This window comes from Chrysemys picta, chromosome 5 (genome assembly GCF_011386835.1).
Source record: "Chrysemys picta bellii isolate R12L10 chromosome 5, ASM1138683v2, whole genome shotgun sequence".
In the NCBI taxonomy this organism is placed as follows: Eukaryota; Metazoa; Chordata; order Testudines; family Emydidae; genus Chrysemys; species Chrysemys picta.
In genome coordinates this window covers 133,488,670-133,514,659 of record NC_088795.1, presented here as the reverse complement: position 1 = coordinate 133,514,659, position 25,990 = coordinate 133,488,670, and the positions used below count along the sequence as shown (strand labels likewise).

General features: G+C 39.8%; 1 protein-coding gene across 8 annotated transcripts in view; it reads left to right on the top strand.

Annotated features, from left to right (window-relative positions):
• The window catches only part of CTNNA2 (catenin alpha 2), a 766,120-nt gene that overhangs the window by 614,482 nt on the left and 125,648 nt on the right, over window positions 1-25,990 (top strand). For all 8 annotated transcript variants that reach the window (XM_065597259.1, XM_065597255.1, XM_065597256.1 and 5 more), the window contains one exon: window positions 9,871-10,023. In XM_065597259.1, the coding sequence (XP_065453331.1) occupies window positions 9,871-10,023 (153 nt within the window). The remainder of the gene's footprint in view (window positions 1-9,870; window positions 10,024-25,990) is intronic.

Here is a 25,990-nt window from a genome sequence, read left to right as displayed (position 1 = left end):
CATCCATGACAGTACTCCAGTCATGTGAGTTATCCCACCAAGTCTCTGTTATTCCAATCACGTCATGGCTTCCTTCATGATAGTAGCTGAGAGCTTCACAGATATCACAATACGCAATTTATGGGCCTCGTGAGGATTCATTAGATAGTTTATAAAATAATTCTGAAGATTGCAAAGCTGTATGTATTTGCTAAGTAATAATAGAATATCCAGAAGAGCTTGCAGCTTTAAATTAAGTCTTAGATGAGCATTTGCTAGCAACTTATTTTGCAGAGGCAAAGTTGATGCAAAGTCATGTTACAGTCAGCTTGTAGATGAATAGATTAGCCATTTGACCCTCTCTTTCTAAGGTTGCATTGTATTACCAGAGATGAAGTTTCAGTTGTCCCCTAGAGAATTTGCAGTGTGATTGGTGACATTGCTTCATCCTGCTACACCAGAATGCTTCCTGACAAAATGTTAGCATTTCTGAAAGTGACCCCACCCTGAGTCAACTTGTATATGACTTTGAACCTAAGGCCACTTGCAGCATCAGCCTTTCCTCATTAGAATCTCATCAGCTTCCTTCTTGAGGCTTAATACATCATTGCTTCAACTGCAGTTCCTCTACTGCTCTTGGTTGTGGAAATCTGGAAGCTATTTCTGTAAAATAACTTGGTAGCACAAAGGGATACTTGCTTTTGCCAGCAGTGCATGTTTATGTTATGCATAATGTTTGGTACATATGTACTGTTATTGTTTTTGTGTCTACATGTACTTTTATTAAATCATTTGTTCTAAAGCCTGGTACAAGGGTATATTGGTCTTGGATAGAAATCTGGGTACGTTGCTGAATTACACAGTACAGGGAATGAGCGCACAATACAATGAAGTGCTGTGTTCTTTCACCTTCCATACAAGTCACTGCCAGCACTGAAGATACAGTGAACTAGAGGCACTTCGTAGGCTTGGGCTCAGAAAGGTAGGTTTCTGGCAAGGTGTACATTTCTGGAACCACTTTTTGTCTTCTACTATTTAATAGAACCATTAGTGTATTTAGTCTATGAACAGTTGCTTTAAATAAATATCTAAATATCTGATGTCAAAATTAGAGGCAAGAGCTGGTTCCTAAACTTAATTTTAATCGTGGTTTGGACTTGAGCTTAAAAGGCTTATTTGAATTCCCATGTCTCTTTGTTGCCTATCTCAAAATGTATTTTTTCTAGATGTTTATCACTGTGACATTGAGTTTTTATGACACTCGAGAGTGCTTCAGAGAAAATGGAGAGTGTTTTAATACTGCTGATTTACTCTTTCAGGTCTTCAGTAATTTCCTTACTGCCTAATTATAAGGCTCAGTTTAATTTACTCTACACATAATGTTTACTGATGCACATATGGTGCCGTATTTCAGAAAACTATACCCATAACAGGTAGTTGTGTGTAACACTTCCATCAAATGAAGAAAAAATTGATCTGGAACTTAAATACTCATACCAGATTATTTTTGCATGGGAAAGAGTGAAGGATCCACAATTAATCTAGACTTTTCAGTAGGATCATGACTGTTCTATAAACTTACAGCAGTCATTGGCTTGAAACAATACATTTGTATTGTGTGATGCTGTGAACATATAGGCAGGTGTTTTCAGAGTGTTATGCAAAGAATGTTTTCAGAGTGTTATGCAAAGCTCACTGTTCACCAACCCAGCTGCCTGTGTTAAGTCCAGTAACCTCCTATATTTAGACTAGAAGGAAGCATGCTTCCGCAGTTTCAAGGAGTAGCAAATGTTGAAAGTTTAATGGCATCCTTTTTAATGTGAGAAAAAAATCAGTGGATAATGTTACAGTTACATCACATAGACCAAGAGATACAGACTAGATACAATTGCTAGTATCTCGGGTATATCGCAGCAAATTACTGCATCTGGTACACACAATAATATGTGAGACATCTTGGGAAGGAGAGGACCCAGCCTGATACTTTTGGCCAGGTTTTTTTAAGAAATTGAGAATTTCTGTGCTTTGTGTCTTGAATGCCCATTAACAATCCCTAAGAGAATCCTGTGGGTTCCACTAATACTGCTCCCCTTGGTGGAGAATGCCTTTGAAAGAATTGGAATTGACCTTATAGGACCCAAAGAGAGGAGTGCTTCTGGACATCAGCATATACTTGTCATCATGGACTATGCCACCAGATACCTGGAAGCCATATCGCTGTGGACTACAGCTGCTAAGACAATCCCACTTTGCCATTAAAACATTCCTAGGACAAGATGGCTTTTTTCTGCACCGCTAGGCCTATTTTAATTTAAGACCATGTCATTTGGAACACAGGGCGGTGGCCACTTTTCAATGTTGGATGGACCAGTTACTCCAACAGCATAGTCAATATGCAGTGGCATACTTGGAGGACGTAGTTATCCATATTAAGGATTGGGACTCCCATCCCTGAGAGAAGCTGGGTTAACAGCAAACCCTGCTAAATGTGCAATAGGAAAGGAAGACGCTCATTATTTGAGACCCAGAGCTGGTGGAGGACAAGTCCACCCCATTGGTGGATAAAGTTCATGCCTCACAGGCATACAAGACACCATGACCAAAAGGCTAGTGCATGCCTTCCTAGGCTAACCTGGGTATTACCACTGATTTATACCCTGTTTTGCCAGCCCCATTAACTAACCTAACTAGGGATGCCTCCCCAAGATAGGCGCTGTGGATACCCACCTGCAGAAGTACCATTCAAAAACTCAAAGCCATACTCTGTGGACACCCAGTGCTGTATAGCTCAAACTTTGAAAAGGAGACCATACTACAAACAGATGCATTGGTGGTAGGACTAGGGATAATCCTTTCTCAAGAGGTAAATGGAGAAGAACATCTGATAGTATATATCAGCTGGAAATGTCCCCTGCAAGAACCTATACTCAGTGATAGAAAGAGTGCTTGGCTACCAAATGGGCAATAGAGAGCCATGGAACTATCTCCTAGGGAATGAGTTTACACTCATTAAGGCTCATGCTCCCTTGTGTTGGCTAAATGTGGTAAAATCAGGGGATCATGAGATGGTACCTGTCATTACAACCATATGCCTTTTGGATAGAGTACCAAGCAGGAAGTTTACATTGCAACACCATTTTTCAGTGCAGGGACTTGGCCTATGCCAGCCCAGGCTGGGCTTTGGCTTTGCAAGGGAGGATATTAACAGGGTCAACAACCCCCAGACTGCACATAGACTGGGGTGGAGTGAGAGCAGAGTCCTTCCTGTTTACAAACAAGCAGCTTGACCATAAGCCACAGCTGCCAATCATTGAAGCAGGGACCCACAGCAGCAACCAATAGAGGAAACAAAGTCTGCTTTAAAGGGGAGAGTACAGAGAAGGAAAGGAAAGCAGAAAGGCCTGGGACAACAAAGGGGTGACAGCCTTACATCAGGTTGCCTTTGAGGAAAACACCTAGAAGATGGAAGGAAACTGCAAGTGCAAAAAGTGAAGGGCTGATAGACATAATTGGAGGTGAGGGTCTAGATATTGACCTGACAGAGCAAACTAAGGAGGGTCAGTCAGAAGAAACTGAAACCCCTCAAGAAAACACACTACGAGATGGTGACATTGGAGCATACCTTAATAGAGAGTATTTCATGGACCATGCTCTTTCCATTTGTGATTGATGTTCCTTTCCCTTTCATGAGCAAGTAACTTCCTCATGGCAATTTGCAGAAGTTGCTGACAGAAAAAGTGATGTTAGAAAAGTACTTCTTGTATGTTTAGCTTATGTTGATGTACTTTAACAGTGCGAAACAAGGAGGGTTAGCACCTGGTGACCAGTCAGCTGTCCACAAACCACCCAGCAAGTGATCTGTGGACCTCTGGTGGTCAATGACCCAAAATTTTAGGAATCACCGATCTACAGCACTCCTTTACATTTGCATATATTTACTATGGGAAATACCATAATGATACAAATACTAAGGGTATGTAACCACAGACTGTTTAGCCACGGAAGACAATTAGCCAGTTTTAATATTGGCCCCTAATTTTCATATCCTTTGTGACTATTACAGGTAAAATATAAATATAGCTCTGCAGTGCAGTATACTTGATCAATATGTTGCATCATTTTGCCATTAGAATTACAGCATTCCATGACTTGTAGCTGTCAGTGAAATGGAATGATTACCCCATGAACTTCTTATCCTTCCTCCATTACCTTTCTCTTTGACTCACCTTTCTCCTGCTCCAGTGACAGCTACTGTATCTGTGTCACTCAGGCTTGCATTTGCACTGTCATTTTTGACACTTTATTGTCCTTGCCCCTGCATGCCCCCCCCCCAGCCTTTCGTAAAAATCCTGTCACTTCTTCCTCTGTGGCATCTTCTAAATCCCTCCTTTCCACACTGTCTCCTCTACTTCTAAAAACCCTGGCTCATGCCTTAGTCATCATCTCTTACCTTGACTGCTGTAACTTGCTCCTTTCTGGCCTCCCATCTTTTTACCTCTCCCTCTCCATAACACCCAAAGTGCAAACATTAAAAAATCATCTTCTATCATTTTGACTCTGTCACTCTTCTTCATAAAGTACATCAAACCCTGTGTCCTTCTTCTACAGTTTCAAACTCCCAGTCTTTTGTTCAAAACACTGGTCAGTTTTGCCTATATTTTAGCTCTACCTTTTCCCCCCACCACCTCCCCTGTACTCAGGAAGGGCCGGATTTACACCTTGTGTGCCCCTAGGCACAGCATCTTCAGCCCACCCCTGTTCCCTCCTACAGCTGACCTTTGTGCTGCATACTGTTTAGAGAGGTAAGGCACCCATAGAACGTCAGTGCCCCTAGGCACATGCCTATTATGCTTAATTCTAATGCAAATTATTAAATTCCTGTTATGAAATATTACAGGAGCTTTTGATGGTCACTGTACTGTACCTGAAAACTCAATTCCTCATAACATTTCTGGAGACATACTTCATTCACTAGACCTGCAGTTGAAAAGTTTGTTTCCGTTTGTCTGTACCTGATTGCTGCTGCAGAACACTTACAAGCCATGTGGTTGGAGCTGGGTTCAGTATATATCGTGGTGTTAAGTAGAAAGTGGTGAATGCAATGCTGTTTGCGGTGTGATATAGTTACGAACAAAGGGTTAGTAAACTTTTTTTACAGACAGCTTTATACTGCCAGTCTTTATAAAATTTAACAATCTGTTAGAGCCATTAATCTCCTGCTGTGGCATTACCTTCTAGTGTCAGGATTAGACATTTAATTCTCTACATGACTTTAAGCAGCACAGAGACATTTGGTTCTAAAATTGTTATACAGCAATGAAAAGCATCATTCTGGAATGTGCAATTAGAGCTGTGAATCAACAATGATAAAGTAGACCCCACTAGTGCTTAGAATTGGAGAATCCCTAGCTATGAACAACAGTAACTTACTCTGTGCACCATAAACTGACTTCATTGATTGTATTAGGTGGGGAATAAAATGTGCCTTGTGGTAGACTGTTCAGGATTTAAAAAGAATATTTGCATGCTTTGCTTACACGTCACATCTCTGTGCTTGGCTGACACATCAACTCTTTTGGATTTAATTTGATTAACTTTGCATTTAACATACTCCATTTAATAACAATGATTTTCATTTAGATGCCACCCTCTATTAGTAAGTAGAACTTTACCCTGTAATTAATAGAAACCATGCTCATTTTGAAGCCATCCTTGATTTTAAACTACAAGGAGGGAGAATTTAATATAAGCCATAGCTTCTAAATGGCAATATACAGTACAGTGTTTGCATCTGCATCAGGGAAGCTCTTAAGGAATTGTAGAAGAAAGTAGCTTATCTTTATATGATCACAAGATCAGATGAGCTGTCCATCTTTTGTTAAGTAATTTCCTATAGATTAATCTTTCCTTATGCTATCACTTTTTATATGCCCATTTAAATACAAGTCTTTTGCATTTCCCTTTGAAAGAATGGCATCCATGCAAAACTTTAAAAACTCTTCATTCATGAACCATCACTTTGGCTGGACTTTGCTGCAGGACCTACAGGAAGATACAAGATTAGCTTTTCCAGCAGTTATTTACATTGATAAATAGCCCTAATTGGATACAATAGACTGGTAGTGCTGAGCTAATACCTTTAAATGTCTTGTCTTGTGCCATTAATATTACCTTGTCATGCACCTGTTTAAGCTATTGGAAGAATGCCTTATGTTCATAGTCTGTCACATTTAACAAATTATTTTGTCAAGTCATTCCTTATAGCCTGTGCTGATGGATAGTTAAACTTGTGGTTTCCTGCATATATAAAAACTGTTATCTGTACCTTTCAACTTCCATGCAAGGGCATCCAAAATTTCAGATAATCAATTTATAAAGAAACTACAATGACTCTCTACATGAGGGTTCAGAAATATGCTACTGACAGCTATGAATAATAGCACATAAACTAAACGAGGATTTACTAAATTTATATTTATCAAATCAGCCACAATGCAGAATGCTAACAGTTCAGTTTTTGCAAAAAGAACAGGAGTACTTGTGGGATCTTAGAGACTAACAAATTTATTTGAGCATAAGCTTTCGTGGGCTAAAACAGTTGACAAGCAGTTGACAAGACACCTGTGAGGACCTTTTTGTCAACTGCTGGAAATGGGCCATTTTGATTACCACTACAAAATTTTTTTTTTCTCTCCTGCTGGTAATAGCTCACCTTAACTGATCACTCTCGTTATAGTATGTATGGTAACACCCATTGTTTCATGTTCTCTGTGTGTGTGTGTGTATATATATATATTCCTCCTGTATTTTCCACTGCATGCATCCAATGAAGTGGGTTTTAGCCGATGAAAGCTTATACTCCAATAAATTTGTTAGTCTTTAAGGTGCCACAAGTACTCCTGTTCTTTTTGCGGATACAGACTAACATGGCTGCTACTCTGAAAACAGTTCAGTTTTTGTGACTGTGGACTCAGGACCCTTGTATCCAGCTCTAATAATAAGTTAGATGTTCATTACTGTATAAATCATTTCTATATTTACAGTATTAAGGTCCAAATTGCAGTTATCTGATCTCCTTTTTCATTGACGTCTAATGTGTTTTTTAAGAGTAGAGGTACTTGATACTACCAATGAAAATCAATGGTGTATTTTTAGATATTCTTACAGATTTAATGGTCTATTGTAAGAGAGCATCATGACATAGTCAGAAATATAACACTGCATTGGCCAGAGGGGGAGGGATAGCTCAGTGGTTTGAGCATTGGCTTACTAAACCCAGGGTTGTGAGTTCAATCCTTGAGGCGGCCACTTAGGGATCTGGGGCAAAATCAGTACTTGGTCCTGCTAGTGAAGGCAGGGGGCTGGACTCAATGACCTTTCAAGGTCCCTTCCAGTTCTAGGAGATGGGATATCTCCATTCATTAATTAAAAAAAAAAACTGTATTGTTCGTATCTTAGATTCCAAGCCCAAAAGGGACCATTGTGATCATGTAGTCTGACCTCCTGTATAACACAGGCCAGGGAACTTCCCCAAAATAATCCCTAGAGCAGATCTCCTAAAGGGAAACAAAAAACCCAATTTTGATTTTAAAATGATCAGTGATGGAGAATCTGTCACAACCCTTGATACATTGTTCCAGTGGTTAATTACTCGCACCTTAGTTCTAGCTGAATTTATCTACCTTCAATTTCCAGCCATTGGATCAGGTTATACCTTTCCTGGCTAGACTGAAGAGCCCATTATTAAGTATTTGTTCCCCATATACCTATTTATAGATTTTAATCAAGTCACCCTAATCTTCTCTGTGTTAGACTCAAAGAGCTTATTTTAGCTTATCATTATAAGGCAATGAATACCCCCATTTAAATCAATGAGAGTTAGGCACCTAGGTGCTTTTGGAAATCTCACTAGGCTCCTATCTGCTTCTTTATGCACCTAAATACCTTACAAAAATCTGATAGTGACTGAAGACTTGTCGGCCTAATAATGTACCTTAGGTTTTGTGATACTATGGAGTATCACCGGCCCTTTCATATGCTATTTTATATTAAATTTTCAATGTTTTAATATTCTATTATGTATTTATTTTATTTTAATTATTTACTACTGTAGTACCTAGGAGCCCCAATCAGGAACCAGAACCCCACTGTGCTAGACACTGTATGAGAAAAGAACAAGTCAGTTTCTGCTCCAAAGAACTTACAATATAAATATAAGACAACAGATGGGCATGGGAGAACATGGAAATATGAGACAGTATTGGTCCACATCATAGGCCGTGGTCATAGCTGTCAAGTTTTTTTTTTTTTTTTTTTATGAATTAGTTTGATCATAGAATATCAGGTTTGGAAGTGACCTCAGGAGGTCATCTAGTTCAACCCCCTGCTCAAAGTAGGACCAATCCCCAGTTAGATTTTTGCCCCAAATCTCTAAATGGCCCCCTCAAGGATTCAACTCACAACCCTGGGTTTAGCAGGCCAATGGTCAAACCACTGAGCAAGCCCCACCCCCAATTATTTTGAAGCACTTTAATCAATTTGGCAGGGCAATATAATAGCTCATTTTTATTCATATATTACTAATCGTGGTTGAGTTATTTTAATTGTCATCATTTTAGCAAAGGAAACATTACATTGCCTTTCAAACCATTCGGCTTTGTTAATGGCGCTTGCATTTTCCATACCAGGTAATGGATGGAGTGGTCACCTGCAATATTTTGGTTTATCTTTTCCCTTTGAAGAAAAACCGCACACAAGTCAATGCAGCTGAACTCCACAGGGCTCTTGAATCCTCTTTTTATTGCAGCTACCGATATAGTAATTATCTGTGCAATTTTGAGCATTGATGGGACCTCAGCTAGTTAAAGCTTTCTAGTGTGGATTACAAAATTGAATGATTACCTTAATTGACCTTCAGTCTAGCTACAAAATGTATGACTTAATGAGACTAATGTCTGGTTGGACCTTCAGGCTAGATGACTCCCAGCCTGGTGGCTTTGAGTTTGCAATTTTTCATTTTTAATAACAATTATACCCAAAAGCTTAAGGAAATATGCTAAAATATGTCTGCCTTCCACATTATCATAGAGCAGTGACATCTCCATGAAACATTATTTAAGATTTCAATCATATTTTTGTGCATTTTACAGATACTAGGAAAGTCTGACATTGATTAGTACTTTGCAGAATGGCAGAGGGCAAGTTTGTGCCATCACCCTTAAAGTAGTGGGCTGTGTTTGTTTGTTTTTTTCCCCCCCAAATATCTGGGTTTTTTTTTTTTTAAGGAAGAACAGGTGTTTAATCTTTAATGGCTTGTGTATTTTCATTAAGAATACATTTTCTATACACTTGTTAATCCTGCCTATGAAATGCATAGGAAAGTTTTCAGATTGTTCACACTAGAGATTCGCTAATGAAAATGAGACACCGTGCATGTGCTAAGTGTAACACTGAGTACAGATTTTACATGAGGTCTGGAAATACACTGGCCAATATTTTAAAAATGATTGCCTAAGGTTAGGGCTCCTAAATCTACATTTAGGCTCCTAAAAGACCTGACCTGACTTTTAAAAGTGTTGGGTACCTACCAGCTGCCATAGACATGCAATCCCTGATGTGCGTAGTGCTTGTCCAGCTGGGTAGTCCCATGAAAGTCAGTGGAATTGCTTGAGTGAGTAGGGATTGCAGAACCAAGCCTTTAGTTATGGACATTTAAGTGCTACCAAAAATTCCTACAAATAAAAAAAAATGCTACAAATCCATAAATACTATAAAAAATGTTGTACAACTTTGAGATATGACACATATACTCAACTATAACTCGCTGATCAATATGCTGGAAATGTGTATTAACACTTCAGTTACTTACTGCTCCACTTTCTTTTAACACAGCTACGGAAGGCAGTGATGGATCATATATCTGACTCATTCCTGGAGACCAATGTTCCATTACTTGTTCTTATTGAGGCTGCAAAGAGTGGGAACGAGAAAGAAGTGAAGGAATACGCTCAAGTTTTCCGTGAACATGCCAACAAGTTAGTTGAGGTAAGTTATGCTGTTGGCGGCATTAGAGTGCATTGTCTTGTGAGGGTCAAGGAAAATGATAAATTAGCTGAAATGTTGCAGGCTTTTCCTGTGGGATTTAAGCAATTTGAGGTTTACTTGTGATGGTTAATTAGAAATCTACTGATTTGTAAAAATGACAGGCAGGGACAGCCCTGTGTTTTACTGTAAGATTAAACCAGCTGAACATGTGTTATGCAGAATTTCCTGTGTCTTGTCAATAGTAACTTGAGTAACAGCAAGCAGATTTCAGTTAAACGTCACCAGCAGTGCAGTGTAGTAGGCTGTCTTCTATACCAGGCAGGAAGCCAAATAGATCATAGAATCACAGAATATCAGAGTTGGAAGGGACCTCAAGAGGTCATCTAGTCCAACCCCCTGCTCAAAGCAGGACCAATTCCCAGCTAAATCATCCCAGCCAGGGCTTTGTCAAGCCGGGCCTTAAAAACCTCCAAGGAAGGAGACTCCACCACCTCCCTAGGTAACGCATTCCAGTGTTTCACCACCCTCCTAGTGAAATAGTTTTTCCTGATATCCAACCTGGACCTCCCCCACTGCAACTTGAGACCATTGCTCCTTGTTCTGTCGTCTGCCACCACTGAGAACAGCCGAGCTCCATCCTCTTTGGAACCCCCCTTCAGGTAGTTGAAGGCTGCTATCAATGTTGTATGTTGTATCTGACTCTGATTGCTTAGAGAGACTGTCTAGCTAAAATAGTGAAAGCAATATAAAATGGGTAATAGTCTAAAACTGGCCATCTCCCCCACCCTGCGTGTGTATTATATAGTGTGTATGTAAGTATATTGTTTTGTATTAGTATACACACACACACACACACACACACACACACACACACACACACACACACACACACACACAAACACAAACTGGGTTTCTCCTATGTTATTCTTCTCTCTGTATCGACACTTTGCAATTTTAGCAAACTAACTGGTTTCAAGGATAGTACTGCAGTGATTTTGTTCCTGAAACTGCCTCTTTCAAAAAGAACAGGAGTACTTGTGGCACCTTAGAGACTAACAAATTTATTAGAGCATAAGCTTTCGTGGACTACAGCCCACTTCTTCGGATGCATATAGAAGAAGTGGGCTGTAGTCCACGAAAGCTTATGCTCTAATAAATTTGTTAGTCTCTAAGGTGCCACAAGTACTCCTGTTCTTCTTTTTGCGGATACAGACTAACACGGCTGTTACTCTGAAACCTGCCTCTTTCAAGTTATAATTCAAACAAAACATAATGGTCAGGAACCTCGATGCCTATCGAAAAACTTTTAAGTAGTCAAACATGTTTGTTCAGCCAAGTTTGCTCTCCATGACAGGTTAAGAACTATTAAAAAATTTCATTTCTTGAAAATACAAATACTGTTTAGTGTTTGATATTATATGGGATTATTAACTCCTCTTTACTAGCCCTCTTTTGAAGACTATGCAGCTCATAGTAACATCTTTTTATAACAATTCATGGTACATGCATTTTAATTAAAATTAATTCTTGGATAGTGCAGATTTGACAGGGAATATTGGGTTATAATTCTGAAAGATTATATTTCTTAAAAACTGCAGGGACAGATTCTGATCTCACTTACATTGGTTGGTTTAAATCTAAAGTTATCCATCTAACTGAGATCAGGAACTGATACTTATTGTTTAAAAACTCGGGGTTTGATTCTAGACAGTGCTGGGTGCCTACTACAATATGCCGAGTACCAGCATCTGCAATGGGAGAAGAGGAACTCAGCACCTTGCAGGGTTGGGTGCTTTGCATTAAGATAACATTGTATATTATTGCTATCTGGTGACTGGTGCAGTAGCAGTGAAAAAGAAAATAGCCTCTAGGTACTTTCATTTTAATTCTGCAAACATTACAACTGTGTTATGATTCTGAATCTATGATCATATTACACCGTTCATTTTTGTACAATGCTGCTTTTGTGAACCTGGCTTACTATGTTGTATTGCACTCTTGATGACAATGGGATGAAGTACCATAGTAAGTAGCAAACTGAACAGTAGCCTTATATGTTTTAGTATTATAGCAGCCTCAATCACAATTCTGTAGGTCTAACTGCATTGTTAAAGTGTAACCCCCGACAGACCCCAGTTGTCGGCAGGCGGGATAGAACCTGCGACCTCTGGAGCTTAATGCATGAGCCTCTACCGCATGAGCTAAAAGCTAACTGACTTTATAGATATAAATCCACCTGTCTGTTTAAAGTTTCGTGCTTTTGTAATTCACAGATCTCCTGGGTGTGGTGTTCTGTCCCATCTAGTGGCAGTGAGGGGGGGACGAGAGAGAGAGAGAGAGAGGGACAGAACACCACACCCAGGAGATCTGTGGGTTACAAAAGCATGAAACTGTAAAACAGACAGGTGGATTTTTAAGAGATGGAAACTGAAAGTGAAAAAAAAATAGCAGTTAAAGGCCAATGTTTTCAAAAAGAAGCTGCACAAGTTGGGTGCCTAAATATGAGTTTGGGAGCCTAATGTGTCGCTTAAATTTGGGAGCTAACTTTAGACATGCATTTTTCAAAAGAAATCTGAGCCTGTATTTAGTGTACTCTTCTACATTCCAGTAACTCAGAAAAGGATTTCTTCATGCCTGTAGCACCTATTTTTCTAGGCTATTGGGGCAGATCAATAGAGCTGTGATGCTTTTTTTACACCAGATGAGGATCTGCTCCTTAGCTTTTAGAGGGTGCTTGAGTCTGAAATTTCCACCTCAAACCTGCAGGGGATTCTCTGCTCTGCGGGGTAAAAAACAACTTAGTTCATGTTATGGATACTTCCTTCTTGAAGGGTAGGTAGAATTCTGAACTTCAGGTGTGTAGGTTCATAGGAAAATATGCCCCAAGAGAACATGTCAATTTGAAAGCATGGCTTACTGCCCATATACAGTAGTATATTCAGCTAAAATTTTCTGATCATTTTTTATTTAGAGATGCATAAGGCAGGTCATAGCAGCCAAGCTTCTGTGGTTGCTTGTGTCACTTATTTTGCAAATAAAAAATAGATTACAGTGCTGCCCATCGCATTTACAAAATGTGATTTAAAGATGATATGTTCATGATTAAGGAGCTAAAGATTCTCTCACAGGCAGAGGGCCAATGTCACCGTTGGTGTAGACAGGCACAACTCCAGTGAAGTCACTGGAGTTGTGCCTACTTATGCCAGAGAGGAATTTGGCACCAGGCTTCACTACAGTCTCAGTCTGTGACTCTGGCGCCTGATTCTTCATTCCTTGCAAATCCTACTGAGTTTAATGGGTGTTTTGGGTACATGCAGAATGCAGGCTCAGAACAACATGTACTTGGGTAAATGTGACATTTCTGTAGACGTTTGGCCAGCCAAAGGGGAGGGATAATTTACTTTACGTGTATTCCAGTACTTTTCTATAAATTACCTTTCTTCAAAGATCTTCTGCAACATGCACTATAAAATCCTGCATTAAGGTCTGTGTTGACTATTTCTGTCCCTTTTATGAGGGAGCGGGGTCAACACTTTGGCGCATTTGGGAACAGTAACCTCCAAATGGCTCCCCACTACCTTCTTTACCTAGATTACGAGTGATCATCTTACTAACTATAAATAGCTTTACCTAATGAGAAATTAATATTTTGCTAAAATGTGGGAGTACCAAAATCTAACATTAAATAACACTAATCAAGGGGAAATACTTGCCAAGTGTCCAAAATGTATGCCCTACTTCAACATTTGTACGTTTTTCTAAACTGTATTACAGAATGTATTTTCATTTTGTGGGAGTTAGGTGCCAGCCTGTGTAGATACTTCTGAAAACCCCATCAGGCACTTATTTGCAGCTTTAGACACCTAAGTACCTTTGAAACATTGGCCCTTGGAAGATCTCATTTTCAGAAGTGACTTAGACACTTAGCAACCTAAGTCTTATGAAAAGTCACTGGGATGTAGACTCCTAAGTGCCTAAGGCCTTGTCTACACAGTGCAGCAATGTGCACCAGAGGAAGGTGAATTCTAAAGCACACCAATGTGTTGCACACTAACTGGCCCATGTAGACCATACTAGTGTTCCCTAGTCTGTGTGGGACAGTTAGTGTGCAACACAGTGGATTTTAGAATTACCCCTCTTCTGGTGCACATTGCTGCACTGTGTAGACAAGCCCCTGGTTATTTTTTTAAATGGAACTTCAACTCATAAGTCCCTTTGGTGCTTTTGAAATTTTTTCCTCTCACGATTGAAAGCCACTAAACTCCTGAGTTCTATCCTCAAGTCAAAGTCTGACCTTGGAAAAGTCATTTAACCTCTGTTTAGGTTTCCTCATTTGTAGCATAAGGATAATGATAAATAATAATACCTACCCTCAAAAAGGTGTTTAGATGATTAATTAGCTAATATTTATTCAATGCTTAGTTAGATGCAAAGCATTATATTAATGCTAATTAATTGATGTTTTATTATTCTTTGTTGAGTACTATTCTTTCTGGTTAACTGTTAGGTCTCTGAAGTTTCAGTCATACATTGATATTTTTCACAATGCTTTTCACAGTAACTTGTCCAAAGCAGGTAGATTTCCTGGGCAATCAGAACCAATAGCCAATTCATTCTCAAGAACAGAATTATCTGCAATGTGACAGGTGCACTAATACCTTTGAAAATGCAAGATATAGGGCCACATTCTCATCTTAGTTACACAGATGTAAATCAGTGGACTTATTCTGGGTTCATATCTTCGTAATAAGAATCAGAATCTGTCCCACAGTGCAAATGTTAATGACAGAAGTCAAGGAATGTAACACAAAGTACATTCAGCAGCTACTTTTCCAACTTAAATAATTGGAAGGTTTTACGTTAGAACTAGGAATTAACATAATTATTTATTTCTGAACAGTATTTTTGAAAGTGAGTGTAATGCTCATGAAATGTGCAGCCCTAGCAGTGGCATTGCTTTCCCACACATCTCTCAACCAGGACTTGGAAATACTATGAATAGAGACGGGAAAGGATAGGTCAATCTCCACTCATATTCAGTCAGGCCTCCCTGCTAGTCAATAAGGATGTCAATTAGTGACAACTATTGGGTTTATGATGTGGTCACATGTCCACTTTGTACGACAGAGAAGTCACCAATTTCATGTGATGTGAAACAGGCACTGTACAATAATATCTTTCAGGCACTACCAGTGCTGGATTTGAACCATAAACCTAGAGGTGAAAAGACTGCTCTATAAGCAATTACGATTTTTCTTAGCTCCCAATAGAAGTAGCAAAAGAAAAACAGATACCCAATGAGATTAATAGGCAGCAGGTTCAAAACAAATATAGGGAAGTACTTCTTCACAGAGTGCATAGTCTATCTGTGGAACTCATTGCCTGGGGATATTGTGAAGGACACAAATAATAACTGGGTTCAGAAACGAATTAGATAAGTTCATGGAGGATAGGTCCATCAATGGCTATTAGCCAAGATGGTCAGGGATGCAATCCCATGCTCTGGGTGTGCCTAAGGCTCTGATTGCCAGATGCTGGGACTTGATGAAAGGGGTGAAGCACTTGATAATTGTCCTATTCTGTTCATTCCCTTTGAAGCATCTGGCATTGGCCACTGTTGTAGGACAGGATACTAGCCTGGATGGACCATTGTTCTGACGCACTATGGGCATTCTTATATTCTTACCTAAATAGTAAAACTCCATTTTAAAACAACATCAACAACAAAACGGAGTACACAAACAGATCTTTTGGCGGGTGTGTGCTGTGGGGAGGGGCAAAAGGCTGCTGCGCTAGAAAACAGCTGAGCTCAATGTGAGACTGGAGTATGAGGGAGAATTGCAGCAGGATTTATAACGTGTATAAAGTACCAAAGTTGGAATCTGATGTTCAGAGAATTATAAACTTCTGAAGAATGGGAAATGGCATAATTGAAATGGCAACTGACCCATAATCAAAATTCACAAACTCATCACTACATTGCACTATGGTAGTTTGTCCATAGCTATTGACATTTGGAGAGGATAAATAAATTAATAGATTGAGTGCAACAATCTTGTCATTGATCTGATGGAGGACAAAGCGAGTCTTTGTGAAAAGAAATAAAGTTTCAGATGATGTAATTCTCTGTGTTTTTAACTGAAAGAAGGTCTCTGTACTTTTATTTTAGCATCTTGATGAGGAACATTGCTCCAGTGAGTATGGGCTGGAACATTTTTCAATGGAAAAATCAAGGACATTGCCAAAAAAATCAAGAACAGTGATGATGTGCTGTATCTGAATGGGGTGTCAGTTTTTTTGACCTAAAATGATTTCCACAGAGGACACAATATAGAATATTAGATGGGGGTTATAATAGATGTGAAAACTGTCTTCTGCATCAGTAGAAGGAATGCATAGTAAGTTCACATCTGTGACCTATTCATTGCAAATGGAATTAAGTCCTTAGATGTTGGGGGTCAAAAGTTCCTGCTGGTACTGTGAGCCTAAAGAAATTCTGAGCCCGAAGGGTTAAATTGACTTAAACTTTCCATTCAAAGACCAGTTAGCCAAAATCAGCTACATTATTCTGTCTTGAAATTTCCTTTCAACAATTGTTAATCTTACCATGTGTAGCACTTTTATTTTTAGCTGTTTTAAATTTGGTGCTGCATCGCTTCCCACTACAACACAGTCCTTCCAAAAGACAGAATGTCCTACACACTTTGCATGAATATGAATTAATTTAAAGAAGGATTTTATGAAGCCCTACATGGATCTATCAGTTTCCTCCCATATAAACTTAAAGGCCAGGGATGTCCAAAATAATCAAAGTCATCTACTAGAAGCACTTGTTGGGGGCTAACCTGTATTAGTTTATGGTTTATGGTGATTAAAATTTGATGTAGTGCAGGCAAATCAATAGAATCACATGGCTGGACAGTAATTCGCAGCAGATGAGACCAAAGAACAGCGTTTCTATTTCTGTTTTATAGTCTGTCTGTTAGGCTTACAGGAGCCTTCATTAACTCCTGACCATCAAGTTGTCATTCTGAGAATTTTTTTCCTCCACGATGTCATGGAAGTGTAAGTGTCTGTCTTAATCTTTTTCTCCTTGTGAAGACACTATGAGCACTGCCCTTCATTTCCTATGAGATATCTCATTTGTTGCTGCACAATTCAAATTGATCATACGGTATTGCATGATACATGGAAACATCTGCAAACTGGGAAGAGGGAGAAAAAACATTGCTGGTATACTAGGAACAAATTAGGCAGTCACATCTGTTCAAAAATTCTTTGCTTTGGAAAAAGAGAGGACAATTTTACCATGCTAGCTGAATACTAGAGATCTCTTAAGTCAATGGAGTTATTGGTCTTGATTTACACTAGCATAACTGAACCAGAATCTAGTACTACATTGTTTGTGTTATGTAAACCTCTCTCTGAAATATACTTTAGACATTCTGAATGAATGAAAGAAAAGATGGACTGGAACTTCTAGGAGTTGACATACATCATTAGAAAGATATCTTCCATTGTTGTATAAAGTGGTATTGTAGACAGGTCATTAGATATTAGAGAGACAAGATGGGTGAGGTTATATCCTTTATTGGACCGACTTCTGTTGGTGAGAGAGACCAGCTTTCAAGCTTACAGAGAGCTCTTCCCCAGACCCGAAGAAGAGCTCTGGATAGCTCGAAAACTTCTCTTTCACCAATCTTTTAGTCCAATCAAAGATATTACCTCACCCAGGGTGTCACATTAGAAAGATCATTTACTCTACATATGCAATCAGCTTTTGGGCTTGAATCATGGAGCAAGGTGTTCAGCTGGTGTAAAACAGCAAAAATCCTCTGAAATCAATGGAGTGATGCCGATTTACGGCAGCAGAGAATCTGTCCCATTAACTGGGTGTTACAAACTACTAGTAAGCTCTATGAAAGAGAAATACAAATATATGCATTCTTTGTGCTTTGATTGGATCTTTATGAATTCACAAGGATCACATTGGGCACTCACTTAAAGCAGTGAAAACCAGAGTAACAAGTTTATTTCTGAAACGTTAATTACTGAACAAGGAATACTCCCACGTAACATACCTTACAAAACCTGACCCTCCATGAAATGTTCTGTTTTCTTCATATTGTGCCCGTGTTATTTGAGTACCTAGGACTCCCCCCACCCCCACCCCCATCACCCTGAAGTAATGAAGGGAAGGTGTCAATATTCTTTCAGAGCTTTTATATCTCAGCTACCTTCATGAAAAATAAATACCTGTCTGAGTTTTCCTCCCTACATACTGATGTGATTTGTTTTTTGTATTTTTGTTTCCCCTGACATTTGAACTAGAATAGATAAGGATTTATACACTAAGGTTATTATTAATTGAGTCTCATAAATCAGCATTTGGAAGGTCATAGTGTGCTTAAATTCAAGACCTTCAAATTGAGAGACTATTTTTTAAAACTAAAGCTTTATGTCCAGTGGTTCCTCTTCAACCAATTCATCTTAGTTCAGCTTTCCTCCTTGTGTTAGCAGCAGATGCTCTCAATCCTTATTAAACATCAGCAAAAATAATATATAGAAATGTGTTAAACTTCAGCGAGGCTAATTTGTTGTAATTATCTGCACGGAGAGTATGACAAGCTCTAAGAGTCTGCAGAGTTATTTCTTCTGACTCACCACTGAAGCCAGGCTAAGAAAGTCTATCATCTCTATCTCGGGAGTATACAAGACTTTGATTGTTCTGAAGCTGAGGGATCTAGGGGCATAGATAGAGGGCCTTTTAGGGAAAAAGACATTTCACTAGTGGCATATGAACCCAGAACCCTCCTCTGAGCTGGTTCTTTTAACTCTCACTGTTAAAATAAGGCATAATTTCTTAACAGTAAGAGTAATTAACCATTGGGGGCCACTTCCAAAGGGTTGTGGTGGAATCTTCCTCACTGACCATTTTGGATGTTTTTCTAAAAGATATTCTCTTGGAAATATTTTGGGGAAGTTTTATGGCCTGTGGTATATCAAAGGTCAGATGATGATCACAATGGTCTTTTCTGGCCTTGGAATGTTTGAAGAAGTTATGAGACTTTATGTTCAGTGTCTGCTGTTCAAATCGGACTGGTAGCCCGTTGCTAGTTTTTAAATCTCTGGGGATCCCCAGAAATTTCCCCTTCAACCTTTATGGCCAACCTAATTGAAAACCAAATTGCTGCAGGGGGGGCAGAAGAAGTAGTAGGAGAAGAAATTGCCATATTGTGACCTCTTCAGCTTCTTGAACACTCTGGGGGAAGATACCTTATCAATAGAAGTGATAAAATAATAAATGTTTGAGTGTTAGAGACCATATTCATGTGAGAGTCCATTGACTTCTGCCAGCATAGATCCTGCCAGAGACCCTGGGGTCTGGAAAGTGCCAAGGGCGGGTTATGGCTGCAGAAAGTGGATGCAGTCTTCTCTCTGTGGTGAGACAGCACTGGAGTAAAAGTGTGGAGCCCTGGCCCAGGGGGCATGAGAGTTGGGGGGTTGGAGAGCATGGCCAGGACAGTTCTTAGATGTACTGTTTTCGCCCATTCCACAGCATTCTTCATTGGCAAGGCTTCTGTGAAGCTCTGTCATCCAGGATGGCTCAAAGAGTTGGAATTTATATCTCCCTGCACTTGCTTGGTAAATATATCCCTATGAATTTTTTGCCAAAATACTATCCTAAAAATAAACAAACCACTAACTTATGGGCACTTGAACATATGTGAAACTATCTGAATTTTCTTATGCTACTGTTTTATTTTTTCCTCTTCCTCCTTTTCCTTTATTTGCAGTGTGATAAGATACAAATGTCTTCTAGAAAAATCGGGTGTGTTAAAGGATAATTGTACATCTCATAGAGGGCTGTGAGAACAAGTAATACAAGCAATTATTTGGGACCCCACATAGAGTTGGCAACTGAGAGTGGGACCAGAAGGGAACTGGTGATCAGTAATAGCCCCCCAAATGGAAACAGGAGTGGGAGAAGTGTGAGATTCCTGCAAAATTTCCTCCACAATGAGCACGAATCTCACTATTACTTAGGGCCTCACAAATTATAAAGTCAATGCTGGTCCCTCCTGTCACCATACACCTTTAAGTGACTAAACTGGTTTGTTATGTGCTATTTATGATTTTTCTTTTTTTTTTAAAGTGAATATATGCATTTCTGCAGTTTTTTCTACAAATAAAAATATAATTTAATCAACTCTTTTCCCCTAGTATAGTCACCTAGAATAGTCTCTTTCATTTGATGAATGATATTACACTATATCATTAAGAGCAATTTTCATCAGATTGTTTTATTTTCTTTTACACTCCTCACCGAAGGTGTTTTCCTCAGTAAGCTCCCAATATTTTTAGTAAGCTGCTATTTTTTTCAAGATAATTTAGTTTTTAACCATGGCTGTCTTTTACTATTTAAGAAAAGTGTTGCAGTCCTATTACTTCCTTTTTAATCACTGAGTAAACTTGTGCTTTAACTTTGTAATGCATAACCCCTGCTTGGCTAAAGAGAAGTATTTTTCAGTTGCATAACACCTCTGCTTCATGTTGTTCAGACAGTACATGAGACTGAGGCCCACTGAAGTGGCTGGCTAGAAAGTAAGAATACCATTTTGTGAAAAATGTCAAGGCTTCTGCATTTGTTTCATTCTGCCTCAGAATGCCAACTAGCCTTTTTTGAAAAGTTTCTGATTCAAAACAGGAACATGACCCTCGGTCTGCCACATCCCAGATGAATGCCTTAGCTAAAGGGCTGTAGAGTCACTCTCCCTGTCATTCCATCCTGACCTGAGAAACCTTCCCAATGTAATGTTTAGGTTTCTGTCAAAAGTTTCATTTCAACAAATCAGCATCTTTTGCTGAGAAAACGTTTTGTCGAAAAGCTCCCAACCAGCTCCAGTTCTGCAATCCTTTTACTTGCTCACTAGCTGGTACACTCCTATAATATAGCACAGTGGTTCTCAAACTTTTCTACTGGCGACCCGTTTCACATTGCAAGCCTCTGAGCGTGACCCCCCTAATAAGTTAAACACGCTGTTTAATGTATTTAACACCATTATAAATGCTGGAGGCAAGCGGGGTTTGGGGTGGAGGTTGACAGCTGGTGACCCCCCATGTAATGATCTTGCAACCCCCTGAGGGGTCTCGACCCACAGTTTGAGAACCCCGATATAGCAGTTTGGGTCATTTAGACCTTAGTAATGCAATCAGAAGCTCATTGGACCATTTTAAATAATTGATTTTTATGTATCAGTGAATTAATGACAGTTCTGTCACAATCAGGGATAGAATTTGTAACTTCATTACACTGAAATTCCATACAATAGGCTAGCTGGCAGGCACCTAACTCTTAAGATTTCTACAGCAGAAAGCACTACAGAGAGGCTGAATGTGTATGAGCCTTCCTACGGGTGAGGATCATCTGAAGCCTAGATGTCATTTCACTTAGAACTAGGCTCCTGTAATCTTGTCAGTCTTTTAACAACTGTCATGTCAGATCTTACATGAGAGAGGAACAATGTGAATAGAAACTCTTAAAGCTGAGTCTTCCCTAATTACTCTTTAATAGGCTAGAGAAGAAGGAAAACTCATCAGGGATTGCTCTTAAGCTGTCAACATGTGTGTGAGTGAGAAAGAGAGAGAGAGACACTTGTGTGATGACATGGTGAAAAATTCCTAACTCCCTGCCTGCCCTGGTAGGCAGAAATCAGTACTGTCAACCCTATCATTTGCCTGTCTTTAGTGACAGGTGCACTTTTTTTTTATTTTTTTTATTGTGCTTCCTTTTTGCCATGTAGGAAGAATGAAAGTCTCTTCACCGGTTTCAGGGTAGCAGCCGTGTTAGTCTGTATCCGCAAAAAGAACAGGAGTACTTGTGGCACCTTAGAGACTAACAAATTTATTAGAGCATAAGCTTTCGTGGGCTACAGCCCACTTCTTCGGATGCATATAGAGTGGAACATCTATTGAGGAGATATATATATACACACATACAGAGAGCATGAACAGGTGGGAGACAACATATATATATCTCCTCAATAGATGTTCCACTCTATATGCATCCGAAGAAGTGGGCTGTAGCCCACGAAAGCTTATGCTCTAATAAATTTGTTAGGTCTCTAAGGTGCCACAAGTACTCCTGTTCTTTTTGCAGTCTCTTCACCATTCAGCCAAATGATTACATTTACCAGAGCTACAGTTACTGCAAGCACTCTGTGTTGACCATACTACTAGCTAGCTTCTTGGCAATATGGCAGGGAGCGATCTGTACTCATTCACAGATCCAGGGTAGTATCTGAACGGTACGGTGGGAAAGATCAGCAGGTGGAAATAGAGTTGGGATAAGAGAGTTTCTATCCCTGCAGAAGTTGCACTTACAAGTCTTCTAGTCTGATCTACCCACAAGTAGAGCTGCCTGGAAGCACCATTTCTGCTTTGCAAAAAAAAATAATAATAAGTTTTGGAATTTGTTTTTATTTTGATGTGGAGTGAAGCTGGACCTTCTGTGAAAAAAAAAAAAACACAAGAGAGACACACCAAAATAGCGAATGGGTGTCTGCTCTGAATCAGGCAGAGTAGGGACCTGGACCTGGCGTTTCTACTTCCTAGGTGAGTGCCCTGAACTATTGGCAGGGGGGAGTGTGTGGTATGGTGTTTCTGTCTCCTTTTTTCCTCAAAAAGCTTTTGGTTTCAATGAACAGGCGTTTTCAACTAACAATGTTTTGTCAAGAATTCCTGACCAGCTCTGCTCAGAGTCAGGATGCTGACACCACAACCAGGAGCACAGTAAAGGGTAAACCAGGGTAATTGGAGTTTACTCACGTCTCATTTGGGGAATATGGAATTTAGTTTAGGTTAGTTTACCCACTTCTGTTTTTATTACTGTTACCCACACACCTCCTGGGTGTGGTGCTCTGTCCCAGCTAGTGGCACTGAGACCACTTAGAGATTAATGAGTATGCTACAGCCTCAACTAAGGGCCATGTGGCTTTTGGCTCATGCAGTGGAGACTCATGCACTAAGCTCCAGAGGCCCCAAGTTCAATCCCGGCGACCGGGGTCTGTCTGTGTTATACTACCACATCATTGTCCATAACTTCTTCCTCGCCTACGGGCTCTTCTTCCCAGTTTGTCAGCCTGGCAATAGGGGCAGCAGGGACCAGCAACAGGGGGAAGGACAAGAGGCAGCCGTTAATGAGACTCCACAGCAGCTGAAGTAGCTGGGTGGAATAATTGTAGAAACCCTGCCCAGTGCTGGCTGACAAACTGGATGTGAGAAAGTCCAGCAGGAAAGTCCAGCAGGGTTTGCACGAGCGCTGCAACTAAAGCTTGACTATTCTGAGTCCTACCACTTGCTTGCTGTAATATTGTGACTTTAACGCTTATCTTTTCAAAGAGTCCAGCACTTGCCTCCTTCCATTTATTTCTCTTGGTCTCTTCATTTCATACGGCTATTTTCAACGTGTTGCTAAATACAGACACTTTGCCAACTTTCTAATCTCCGGCTGTGGAGATCTAAAGGGGATACATACTTTTTAAAGACAGAGAAAATGACTTTGCTGCTATTGTAGTTCTTCAAAGGTAGTATGCTCTGGAGTCTCACTTACTCATCTACAGCCCCATGTCAGAGCTGAAATGCAGGCTGGGTTGAAAAAGAATTCTGTCATTTGTGTCTATGACACACTCGAAGCACAGCTGCAGATATTGCTTGTGTTTCTTGAAAAGGGGGCACTTTTTCATGCGTTTTCAGCTTTACAGATGGATTTGCTTAAGCTGCCCGGGAAGCTGGTTTACCTTTTCATTTCCGCATAAGTTATTTTTGGCTGTTTTTCTGTTGAAATTTAATAATATTTTATTTTTCAATTGAAGGGCAATTTGAAATATCTTTCCAGTTGTGTATTTCAGATCTTCGTGTGGTTAAGCTGAGTCAGATGTGGAACACCACTCTGTCTTAACGCATACGATTTAGGATAGAAGCAAGGGGGTATAACTAGGAGCAAAGGGATAAAATTAAAGAGGATAAATTAGGTTTGCTCCATAAAGGCACAGACAGGTAAGAGATGGAACAAACACTGAATGGTGTTATACAATACAGCACAAAGGCTGAGTGATGTATGGTCAATATAACTGGAAGCTTTTTGTAAGAAAGAGGTAAGTAAACTTGCCATTCATTCTGCAGAAAGACCCATTTCATGCATAGAGTGGCATGGCAAAAGGTTCAAAGTGGGAGGAGGGGCAAAAGAGATGAGGGAAGGCAATAAGGATGTTGGAGGGAACTGGAGGACTTAAAACAGGAAAACTAGATGGCAAAAATATAAGGGACAGAATTCCTCACCCCTTGGAGGTCTTTACTTAAAGTACTGATCAGTCTATGGGATCTGACAAGACCACAACTTAGGACAGTATGACGGCAGGCTAACGATGCACTTATTTATTTTTGTACTGCTTGAGTGAGAAGATATTCCTTCAGAAAAATACAGAGCATTATGAATACAAGCCACCAGGCCAGATGTCCAACACAGAATTAAACACTTACCTAAAATCATTAAGATCAGCATTTCCTACCGCAGATTAACCACAAGCCTAGAAATCAAGTAATGGTCAGGCCAGCCATTGAAGGCCTAATCCTGTTCAGCTTTTTACAAGAAGCAATGTCAAACTTATCCAGACCACCGAGGCCACTGCCTTATAAACACTCAGCTGCTATTCCTCCAGTTGCAACTGATTATCACACCCATAACTTATCCCTCCCAGGATGTACTTCTATATCTGCAATATCCTTATTTGAGTTGTGTTAGGTCATTAGCATTATAAACTGCTGTGCAGATGACAAGTTCAAAAATTAAGGAAGGTTATTGTAGCAGCAAAAGCTTGAGCAATGCTATATATGCTTGATGCATGATGGCCAGGAAGGGCTCCTAGTTTAAAAGATTGCCAAGTCTAACCTACCTGTACACCTCATCAGTTAGGCTCACTAGCAGCTGTATGAATGATTGCACAAATATCTGTGCCTGGGTACTTAAATGGGTAATTAAATCAGTAAGTTATAGCGCGATTGGATAGCTCAGGAGTTTACAGTGAAATATAGAGTTTGTTGCTTTCAATAACAGTGCAGGTCATTAGTTACTGAAAGATGCTATCATCTGACGGCTGCCTGTAGGCTTAAGTGAAATGAGCTGATCTCAGTCCAGTTTCAGCTTCCCACCCAACTTTCAAACTGCATTGGATCCAAACCATATAGGGCTTTACAAATGTAGATCAGTGTCTGCACCTAGAAGTGAAAAAGAAGTCAGTGTAGTATTTGGAGCACCATTGTAATGTACTATCTCCAATGAAATCCACTAAGCAAACAGGCTGCCACATTCTACTCCAGCTGTCATGTAGGGCAGGAGTATCCTCATGCAGAATGCATTTTAATAAACAAATCCTTTCTTTTACAATGCTCCCAAAGATCTCCTCCATCTCCAGAACACTCACTCATGGAGTCCAAAAAGCCCTGATTTTCTCCCCATCCTTTTAATAGGTATATGTACCATTCAGGGGAATTGTGAGATGCCCTGGTCTCAAATGGCACTAATGCACTGAAAAAGAAAACCAACTCTACCGCACTTTCATCTCAGATGCAAATAGCACTATCCTCCTACTTATTCCGATGTCTGGCCAAGATCAGCCTTAGCCTGCTAGTTTTCATCCAGGGGCTGAACCCAAGCAGGACAGAAGTGATATGTGTGGGAAGAAGGAAACATTAAGAATCTAGTAACTACCATCAAGTCACCCTTTATCAAGGGAATCTGCCTATGGATCATCAGATTGGTTTGATAGTAGCAGCCGTGTTAGTCTATATCCGCAAAAAGAACAGGAGTACTTGTGGCACCTTAGAGACTAACAAATTTATTAGAGCATAAGCTTTCGTGGACTACAGCCCACTTCTTCGGATGCATAGAAGAAGTGGGCTGAAGAAG